We start from the raw sequence: 11,530 nt of genomic DNA on the forward strand, positions 1-11,530 counted from the left end.
GGTAAAGCATAGGGAAGCACTGTAAAGCACAGAGAGGTCTGGTAAAGCATAGGGAAGCACTGTAAAGCACAAAGAGGTCAGGTAAAGCATAGGGAAGCATTGTAAAGCACAGAGAGGTCTGGTAAAGCATAGAGAAGCATTGTAAAGCACAGAGAGGTCTGGTAAAGCATAGGGAAGCATTGTAAAGCACAGGGAGGTCTGGTAAAGCATAGGGAAGCATTGTAAAGCACAGAGAGGTGGTAAAAAGCAGGGAAGCATTGTTGTAAAGCACAGAGAGGTCTGGTAAAGCATAGGGAAGCATTGTAAAAGCACAGAGGTATGGTAAAGCAGGTAGGTATGGTAAAGCATAGGGAAGCATTGTAAAGCACAGAGACAGAGGTGTGGTAAAGCATAGGGAAGCATTGTAAAGCACAGAGAGGTCTGGTAAAGCATAGGGAAACACTGTAAAGCACAGAGAGGGTGGTAAATTTCGCTAGGGATAACATTCGTGTCTCTTCCGCACCAGGTCGGTATACCCTTTGTGACATTTCGTGTCTCTCCCAGACAGTCGTGGCCTTCGTAACAAGTTTCGGTCTCCCACAGCATTTCGTATCCCTGCGCACATTTCGTGAGAAGTGTCGGACCATTTCGTGACACTTTCGAAAGCTTTGTACCAGCATCAGTTGCTGACAGCACAGCATGGTAAAGCATAGGGAAGCACTGTAAAGCACAGAGGGGTAAGGTGAAGCATATTAATATACATGGCAATCGGGGCTACACTGTTAAATGCATAGTGTAACCATAGTAAAAGCAAAATACTGTAGTAAACGTTTATAAGGCTGACTATGAAATTTAGACTCTGCAGTTCACATTTACACCTGGCCCATAAATATGTAGATTATAACCAACTATATGCTGTCTCCAAAATCATTAGGGTTACTGGACCCTGTTCACAAAGCTGTAACTCATGCAAACCTTGGCCTGGATTCAGTCCAGTTTATGGATGTCATGGCCACTATAAAGTATAGCAATAGCGGTGCCATCAATTCTGGTTTAATACTGGCCCTGGCTGGAATCTAAGTAACGAAGCATTGTAAAGCACAGAGAGGTCTGGTAAAGCATAGGGAAACATTGTAAAGCACAGAGAGGTCTGGTAAAGCATAGGGAAACATTGTAAAGCACAGAGAGGTCTGGTAAAGCATAGGGAAGCACTGTAAAGCACAAAGAGTTCAGGTAAAGCATAGGGAAGCACTGTAAAGCACAGAGAGGTCTGGTAAAGCATAGGGAAGCATTGTAAAGCACAGAGAGGTCTGGTAAAGCATAGGGAAGCATTGTAAAGCACAGAGAGGTCTGGTAAAGCATAGGGAAGCATTGTAAAGCACAGAGAGGTCTGGTAAAGCATAGGGAAGCACTGTAAAGCACGGAGAGGTCTGGTAAAGCATAGGGAAGCATTGTAAAGCACAAAGAGGTATGGTAAAGCATAGGGAAGCATTGTAAAGCACAGAGAGGTGTGGTAAAGCATAGGGAAGCATTGTAAAGCACAGAGAGGTCTGGTAAAGCATAGGGAAGCATTGTAAAGCACAGAGAGGTCTGGTAAAGCATAGGGAAGCATTGTAAAGCACAGAGAAGTGTGGTAAAGCATAGGGAAGCATTGTAAAGCACAGAGGGGTATGGTAAAGCATAGGGAAGCATTGTAAAGCACAGATGGGTATGGTAAAGCATAGGGAAGCGTTGTAAAGCACAGAGAAGCGTGGTAAAGCATAGGGAAACACTGTAAAGCACAGAGAGGTCTGGTCGAGCATAGGGAAGCATTGTAAAGCACAGAGAAGTCTGGTAAAGCATAGGGAAGCATTGTAAAGCACAGAGAGGTATGGTAAAGCATAGGGAAGCATTGTAAAGCACAGAGAAGGTCTGGTAAAGCACAGGAAAGCTTTGTAAAGCACAGCGACAGCATGGTAAAGCACAGGGAAGCACTGTAAAGCACAGAGGGGTAAGGTGAAGCATATTAATATACATGGCAATCTGGGCTACACTGTTAAATGCATATTATAGTAAAATATAATATAGTCAAACTATGATAAACATCTACAGAAACACTGAAAGAATATAGTCAAACTCTGTGATAAACATCGACAGAAATACTGAAAGAATATAGTCAAACTGTGAGAAACATTTACAGAAATACTGAAAGAATATAGTCAAACTGTGAGAAACATTTACAGAAATACTGAAAGAATATAGTCAAACACTGTGATAAACATCTACAGAAATACTGAAAGAATATAGTCAAACTCTGATAAACATCGACAGAAATACTGAAAGAATATAGTCAAACTGTGATAAACATCCACAGAAATACTGAAAGAATATAGTCAAACTGTGAGAAACATCAACAGAAATACTGAAAGAATATAGTCAAACTGTGAGAAACATCTACAGAAATACTGAAAGAATATAGTCAAACTGTGATAAACATCAACAGAAATACTGAAAGAATATAGTCAAACTGTGATAAACATCTACAGAAATACTGAAAGAATATAGTCAAACTGTGAGAAACATCGACAGAAATACTGAAAGAATATAGTCAAACTGTGATAAACATCTACAGAAATACTGAAAGAATATAGTCAAACTGTGATAAACATCTAGGTTTGCGGTTTTAATTAAATAGTGATAACGATCCTTCGGGGGTTCAGGTTTTCGTTTATTTGTAATTGTTTAAATTGACAAGTAATAAGGAATGTGGAGTTCCTCTATGTGTCATTGTTTTACACAAGAAGACAGGAACTGGGAACTGATGTTTAGCCATTAAACTTTATTGTGTACTCTAAAATAAAATTTTGGGTTGAATCGAATTGAAAGCTGACTGAGCGTCTCCAGAGACTAGAGCTATTGTTTTCCAGCCTGCGTTTCATGCAGCCTTTCTTCTTGTTAGTGGATGCTGTGTGACTTCCAGTCAGAAACACTGTTCAGGGCACAAGAAGCATTTGTTTATTTAGGCTCAGCTGTGCACAATAGAGGTGTAATATTATAATGTAATGTTATTGAGGGGTTCTGGTAAGATTTATTCTTTATGTGTTGAATATTTATTTATTTTTTAAGACAACACAACCTAAGATTTTTTGTGTGTGTGTATATAGTATATATATATATATATATATATATATATATATATATATATATATATATATATATATATATATATACACACACACAAAACAATTTTATAATATTATTATATATATATGAACAAAGAAGAGCATACAAAACGTTTGGGAACGAGAAAAGTTCATTGGTCCCATCAAGGCTCATCCCTTGTTAACACACTAGTTTCCCTCACTGGGGATCTCATTTAAAAGCACAGAATCGCATCTTGTTTTAAATGTGTTTTAGATCCCACTACATCACCTGGTCAGCTATTCAATGCATTTCTAACCCTCTGTGTGAAAAAGTGCTTCCCACCTTCCGTTCTAAATTTACTCATACTCAGCTTGAATTTATTCCTCTCTCTGCTCAAAAATAATTCAAATACATAAATGATATGTCATGCCATTATCTCGCTAGGGTGGTAGAGACTACCCTCCTTGTGATGTACAGCACATGCTTCTGCCATCACGGTCCATTCCAGATATAATACACAATGTACCTAAGCATGCATCAGGAGTGAGACAGCAGTACATCTGGTGCAATTCAAAGTTGTGAAAATAGGCTGTTAGACTCATTGTTAGAGTCCTGCGATGAGTCAAAGGAAAGATAAAGCATCATCGTCATCAAATCATTTGGGATAACATGAGAGCTAACACTGAGACAAGTTATTATCTGTCGGGCAGTGCAACGCACTTGAGAACTGAATGATAATCTGAGCTTTCCTATGGGACTAGTTTATAATAGCGCTGCAAAGTATGGAGGGGGGTTATTGAGTGAAATATCTGTCCCTCTATATTCTATAACAAATAATGCACAGTTATTGTGTTTATTTTATTTTTTTTATTTGATGGATTTATGTCATGAAAGTTGCACATTGAGTTTTTTTGAGCATGTCTGTAGTCTAATGCTGTGTAAGAAAAACAATACGAAGTATAATAATGATTATAATAATAATGATTTGAATGTAATGTCCCTGCCTCTTAGTGGAACTACCTGGCTTCTCCTGGTCTCAAAGACATTGGGCTGCACTGAACCATGCTAGAACAACACAAGGGAGTCTCCAAACTGGGACTGTGGTAAAATGCAATCCATCACTCACATCACCCATCACTGCCCGACACACTCTTCTGCAGGAGGCACAAATGGAATCTATCTGGTGAGTCCAGACTCCATCAAATGGCTTTCCAAACTCAACACACAGCTATAAACTCATTACATTGCTTTCAAATTCCATACAAAAGAGAGACAGAGAACTAATCCTGAATAAATCACTTCTAATAGAGCAAGTGACTTGAGCAATAGCCATAGTAGTGTTGTGTATCAATGTACCTCTCCCTGCTGTGCAAATGGAAACTATTCAATGAAGAGGCTGTTAACTTTCATTGCAATCACGGATTGTAAAGCATGAAACTTGCTTTCAAGCTTTCAAAACAGTTTGACTTATAGGAGTTGCACTTGGGCTTTTCTTCAAGGATAACACATTTCACAGTCAGAGGTTATAACAATATAGTGAGTTAGCTTTGCTCTTGTTAAAGGTTAATGGAGGAACAAAAGAGAGTTTACCAATGAGAGGAGGCCATTTGGCCCATCTTGCTCGTTTGGTTGTTAGTAGCTTATTGATCCCAGAATCTCATCAAGCAGCTTCTTGAAGGATCCCAGGGTGGGAGCTTCAACAACATTACTGGGGAGTTGGTTTCAGACCCTCACTCACTCACGATTCTCTGTGTAAAAAAAAGTGCCTCCTATTTTCTGTTGTGAATGCCCCTTTGTCTAATCTCCATTTGTGACCCCTGGTCCTTGTTTCTTTTCTCGGGTTGAAAAAGTTCCCTGGGTCGACATTGTTATAATTGCTTGTATACTAACTGAAATAGCAAATGGTGGTTCACTGTATTGTTAATTGTTTTGATTAAATATGTATATGGAAAGTATGAGATGTGCTGTTATATTTTCAAATCTCTTACAGTTTTATTTAAGACATAGTCTTACTGTTTTGTTTCTAACATTGCTCCAGTAAATTTATATTTTGTACCACAACATGAAATATTAAGTCAAATCAAATAGAAAGCTGTCTCTGTGTCTCAGGAGAGATTGCTTTCAAGCGACTGTTTTAAACAGCCTTTCTTCTTGTTAAGGGATGCATGAGTAACTTCAAACCAACAGCACGCTTGGCACGCCATTTGTTTCTGTTTTAGGCTTTAGAAAATGTATAGAAACCCAGAATAGATATCTGACCCTGTCCCATGATTTAGCTCATGGTGCAGAGCAGAGTCCCATGATTTAGCTCATGGTACAGAGCAGAGTCCCATGAGTTACCTCATGGTGTAGAGCAGAGTCCTATGATTTACCTCATGGTGCAGAGCAGAGTCCCATGATTTACCTCATGATGCAGAGCAGAGTCCCATGATTTATCTCATGGTATAGAGCAGAGTCCTATGATTTACCTCATGGTGTAGAGCAGAGTCCCATCATCTTCCAAGCGCAGCAGCTTGTTTGGAGTGGTCATGTTGTGAGCAATGGATTTCTTGCCATTGAGAAAGAAGGTGTCTGGTGTCCAGATTTTGCTGGCTAGAAGGTTATTCAAGGGAAGTCGTTGCATCGGTCCTTTAAATTTAAGTCGTTCGTCCTTCCAGCTTTGGCGGAAAAACACATCAATCGTATATTCCTAGCGTGAAGAAGCAGCATTTTTACAACCAGCGTGTATTGCATCATATACCTTTGCATTCAACTGATAACTCAAAAGACATTGCAAAGTATTCAAATTACAACATAGATGATGGGGTGCAGGTTATTGGGGGGGGGGAGCCTTACCATTTCAGTATCTGAGACTGGGCCAAAGCTTGTGACGTAGATATTTGTTTTTACCTCTGTTATTCTTTCTGTGGGACGGTAAAACAAGTGCAGTGTTACTTTCTTCTGCGGAAATGAACCTGTTTTGTTTTGAATGTGAGGGGTAAAGCATTGGAGGCTTTGGGGCTGGAAACGTATGTACATCCCAATGAGAAGGCAATGGTCTGTAAGATGTGAAGTTACAGACAGCAATGAAATATTTACCATGGAACTACAGTGCCAGCGGGTAGATGTGTGTGGCAATGAACTTGTCTAATATTTTCTATGTGTCTATAATCCTAGCTAGGCCTACCTGGCAATGCTGCACCATCTTTTAATATTGATCACATTTCACAATGCTGAACAGCATTCTGAAAACACTGTTTAAAGATCCATTTCATACTGCTGAACAGCATTCTGAAAACAATGTTTAAAGATCCATTTCACAATGCTGAACAGCATTCTCAAAACGCTGTTTAAAGATCCATTTCATACTGCTGAACAGCATTCTGAAAACGCTGTTTAAAGATCAAATTCACAATGCTGAACAGCATTCTGAAAACGCTGTTTAAAGATCCATTTCACAATGCTGAACAGCATTCTGAAAACAATGTTTAAAGATCCATTTCACAATGCTGAACAGCATTCTGAAAATGCTGTTTAAAGATCCATTTCATACTGCTCAACAGCATTCTGAAAACGCTGTTTAAAGATCCATTTCATACTGCTGAACAGCATTCTGAAAACGCTGTTTAAAGATCCATTTCATACTGCTGAACAGCATTCTGAAAACAATGTTTAAAGATCCATTTCACAATGCTGAACAGCATTCTGAAAACGCTGTTTAAAGATCCATTTCACAATGCTGAACAGCATTCTGAAAACGCTGTTTAAAGATCCATTTCACAATGCTGAACAGCATTCTGAAAACGCTGTTTAAAGATCCATTTCATACTGCTGAACAGCATTCTGAAAACGCTGTTTAAAGATCCATTTCATACTGCTGAACAGCATTCTGAAAACGCTGTTTAAAGATCCATTTCATACTGCTGAACAGCATTCTGAAAACGCTGTTTAAAGATCCCTTTCACAATGCTGAACAGCATTCTGAAAACGCTGTTTAAAGATCCATTTCATACTGCTCAACAGCATTCTGAAAACGCTGTTTAAAGATCCATTTCAGAATGCTGTTCTGAAAATGCTGTTTAATTATCGCACTCACATTATAAAAGGATGCCGAAATGGGTGTCTGCTACAATATATAACAATGTAATACCAAGAAGAATGTGGCAATAATAGACACGTTCATTTAGTCAAATAGTAAAACAGCTTCCATAGTAAACATTTCATTTTAGGCACTTGTAAGCACAGTGTCCCTCTGTGCTTTAATAGACACCACCCCATATAATAAGCCTGTCACACAAGCCACTGGCATCTCTACAGGCAAATGACTGAGCTGCCTTTCACCTGCTAAAAGTGTTCCGTGTGCTTGCAAGGCAACGCTTCTCCTAGCCCTTGTCTGTTTAGAAATACCATTACTTTAGCACACAGCATTGCCAAATCCTGAATCTTTCATGAGCACCAAAAGGTGCCCTAAAAAACAAATGTCATTTTAGACAACCTGTAAAAACCTTGCACCTACCTCCCAGTCCAGGACGCAGCCTGTTATCATACCCATCCAGCAATCCATCTAAAATCCTTGTGAATATGGTAATATTGTTATTGGGGTCTTCCTTCAGTGTTCCCGCTGCCATCTGTGATACACTGTGAATGGGAGAACAGCATCCATATGAAAAGGTGTTGTGCTTACATTGAGCTGCTCTAGAATTGTGGCAACACATGATCATACATGTCAGTGTAGGGTGGCATTTTACCATGCCTGGGATTAGAAATAACACAGGCAGATCTACCATATGGTACTTTATCTGGGATTAGAAATAACACAGGCAGATCTACCATATGGTACTTTATCTGGGATTAGAAATAACACAGGCAGGTCTACCATATGGTACTTTATCTGGGATTAGAAATAACACAGGCAGATCTACCATATGGTACTTTATCTGGGATTAGAAATAACACAGGCAGGTCTACCATATGGTACTTTATCTGGGATTAGAAATAACACAGGGGCAGATCTACCATGTGACTCTGGCTTCTCTGAGAGAGAGATCTATGCGTTTGTGTCAATAGGCTCCATTAATCAGACTTGGATTGCAAAAACGAGCCCCCAGTCACCAAGGCAATTCTTGCCCACTGTCTGTCACTTTCTCAACCCTGGAGGCACGCAAAAGGATCCAATATATATATATATAATATATATATATATAATATATATATATATATATATATATATATATATGTGTGTGTGTGTGTGTGTGTGTGTGGTGTGTGTGTGTGTGTGTGTGTCTGAGCGTTATCGAAGCTCAGTATACTATATTGTATAAGGCAGGTTACATGGGACAATAGAAATTTGGAACAGTTCTACCTTAATGAACCACAGTATGCTCTTATAAGATGAGTGCAGGGGTAGGGTAAAAATACTACATGTTAACATATTGGGTATTTGCCTATTTCGAGTCTATATTCATCCAGCTCACTTCACTACGTTGTTTGGTGATTTTACAGACTAGTCTATAAAATGTATTTTTTACCAGCTTAAAGAAAGACTGTGGCGTAAAATCAGCTTCATCACATAGCCAAAAACATTAATAATCATGATTGTCTGACAGTAGTTTCCGCTCTATTTAATGTATTATGCATTTTTTTTTTTTTTTACTGTATATCATGTGTTATGCATTTCTCTGCATTTAAAATATTTCGGATTTTCTTGTTGTTACTGCATCTTGTAAAGCGCTTTGTGATGTGGTCCCCTATGAAAGGCGCTATATAAAATAAAGATTGATTGATTGATAGTCTACATCAGAAATATTAGCCTGTATGGTCATATTTCAAGTTGCTGCTGTATAATCAGCGGAACAAGGTCCTGTCAGTTAGCGTTGCGAATATGTACGCTTCTAAACATAATAAGGTATATGATACATCATTATTACACATTAAAGAACATGCAAGTTAAATAAAAAACAAATGCAACCAAAAAACATTTACCTAAGGCAGCAGGTTATGCTGGTGAGAACTAAGAAGGCCAAGTGGAGTTTCATTGTAGCAAAGCAGAGTATTCCATTGTCCATTCCTGTAACACATCAGAACAGTGCACACCTCTGTGTAAAACCTCGCCAGCGCTTCACAGATCTGCACATGACTGTTCTCTACTATTTCATCAAGGAGGCTGGGGTTTATTTTTCAGTTTGAAGTCTTTTTTTTTTTTTTTTTTTTTTTTGCAAAACCCAAATGCAACAATAGGCTCGTTTTGTGAATTTGAAACCCTTAAGTCTAAACTACTCTGATACAGCGATCATGAAAAAGGTTGCGTTGTAGACAGTGTTTCTTTACTGCTTACTGGTTAGTGAATGTGATGAAAAGTGTGTTCACTGCAGTTCTTTAACACACACTCTCACACAGCAGCACCTCGTTCTCTCTAGTTTTCAATACAGCTTTCAGAAGTGGAAGTTGTATGGATTTAAACAGTCCCCTACACTAGCAGGACAGTAGTATTATTATTGTGTTTCACAATTTCTCTGTACCTACAGTATACAATAATAAATAATGCTTTGTACAAAGAAATATGAAAAAATACTTTTTAACTGCTATGATAATAATAATAATAATAATAATAATAATAATAATAATAATAATAATAATAATAATAATAATAATAATAACCTCGTAGTGATTGCGGGTAATGTCAAGCTACTTTACTCTTCTGAATTAGTGTTTTCAGATATCTGCTATAAGCCTTTGTTTCTCATTCGCAGTTTCTTAGTTCTTTCTAATCTTTTCAGACAGTGCCAAGACCAATGGAGCCTAGTTACACCTTGCGGCAACAACGATTACCCTGAAACAGCAGGATGATACTCGTGTCAGTTATAACAAAGAGACTGCTTTCAGTAACACTCTTCACGCTAATCTTCACTAAATGCATTCACTGTACTGTATATATGCTTCTCAAACAGCTCGTCACATTGCACACACCAATATGCTGCTGCAGGTCAGAAGAACTGGCTGCAACACCACATCTGTGAGGCTTTCTCGCAATTCATGTATCAATACTTTTATGATATGACACTCGATGATTTAGCTTAAACATCCAGTGAATCATTAAATTATCAGCATCACAATGAACACACCTTTCCCTTCGTACACAGCAGTGTCAGTGAGGAGCGTTAAATTCCATTTGAACTGGGGAAATCCTCCCAGCTGCAATGTTCAAACGAGCACCGTACTGCTTCAGCAATCTTGCTTCTTGCTCGGTAAAGCACACCGCGATGTAACATATAGCAGCAGCACTGAGCGTTATGCAATTCGTGCTCTTTCCTTTTTTTAATGAAAAAATAAACGTTTCTGCCCCTAAATTATCGGATAAGAGTTGCTGACCACCCCAGGCATTGCCTCTCCTTGTCGTTATTATTCCTAGAGTGGAGAACCAATTATTAACACACACTGACGTGTAGTAATAATACGACCCCGGGTTATCCCTGTCACTCTATCTAGGCTTGCATCAGTATCTGGCTGTGAAGCTGAGGGAATTCCGTCTTTCCTCGCAGACAGACTATTTTTTTTAAGCGTGCACTCTTAATGCACGATTATAATACATCCAAGCACACAAGCATCAAATACACGAAGAGTCGCTTACCCAGATCCGTTGAGGTCCGCGGCTCGGTTTTTTTTTTTTTTTTCTGGATTCTCACCTGCAGGCTTTCAATGTTACTGTTAATGTTATTATTAATACTGAGAAGCGAAGTGAAAGATGTCACCTCTCCTCTCACGCCATAACAATAACCTCTGAAGTGACAGTAAGAGCACAAGAGGAGCTAAATGAGACGATTCGCCCGTTTTGGAGAAGAAACCCCAGAGAGAGATTTGATATCAGGCAGCCGAGTGTGCGGGTTTTTTTTCTTTCTCAGTCTCGGATCTTTCTGCTTACTTGGCGTTCTATTCTCTTTGTCAATATGCCAGTTTCATCGCTAATTTACTAAATCTTTCTGTGTCTTCTAAAACACCAGTACGCAGGTGGAACTGTTTGTTACTATTTCCACGAGGTCCCAAGGGCTCAGTACCATTTTTACACTAGTACGTTATTATCATTCTTTTAAACGAGCACCCATATTAAATACATGGTCCACCAGTTAAATGAAAAATAAAAATAAAATTAAGCTGACACAAAGTTGATTGTATCAATCGGTCTTGGTCAAAGAAAAGGTCACTTGTTTTATTTATTTTTATTTTTTCAATCTGAGCTATGAACGCATAGATTATTTCCCTGGCGATATTTTGTCACTACACCAGAGCTAAATCTGTCCTGTGAGGAATTCATTGTGTGTGGAACGCAGGTGTTCATTTCGCTTGCTGAGTTACAGTATGTGGTGCTGGAAGTGCCGCTCTGTAATTGTATACATGTCCGTTAGAGGGTACTCCAACTCTATAGTCACAGAGCTCTTAAAAATCCACTGTCGCC

General features: G+C 38.7%; 1 protein-coding gene across 2 annotated transcripts in view; it reads right to left on the reverse strand.

Annotated features, from left to right (window-relative positions):
* Nucleotides 1-10,864, reverse strand: part of LOC121327461 (gamma-aminobutyric acid receptor subunit alpha-5-like) — a 28,489-nt gene extending 17,625 nt beyond the window's left edge. The window contains exons 1-5 of one of the 2 annotated variants that reach the window (XM_041271512.1): nucleotides 10,709-10,864; nucleotides 9,064-9,148; nucleotides 7,598-7,719; nucleotides 5,938-6,005; nucleotides 5,571-5,791 (exon numbers count right to left, since the gene is read on the reverse strand). In XM_041271512.1, the coding sequence (XP_041127446.1) occupies nucleotides 5,571-5,791; nucleotides 5,938-6,005; nucleotides 7,598-7,719; nucleotides 9,064-9,146 (494 nt within the window). In that variant the 5' untranslated portion in view covers nucleotides 9,147-9,148; nucleotides 10,709-10,864. Of the gene's footprint in view, nucleotides 1-5,570; nucleotides 5,792-5,937; nucleotides 6,006-7,597; nucleotides 7,720-9,063; nucleotides 9,149-10,202; nucleotides 10,375-10,708 lie in introns of those variants that run through there. The other variant, XM_041271513.1, reaches the window with a different exon arrangement.
* Between the last annotated feature and the right edge of the window lie 666 nt (nucleotides 10,865-11,530).

Source organism: Polyodon spathula, chromosome 15 (genome assembly GCF_017654505.1).
Source record: "Polyodon spathula isolate WHYD16114869_AA chromosome 15, ASM1765450v1, whole genome shotgun sequence".
NCBI classification, from domain to species: Eukaryota; Metazoa; Chordata; class Actinopteri; order Acipenseriformes; family Polyodontidae; genus Polyodon; species Polyodon spathula.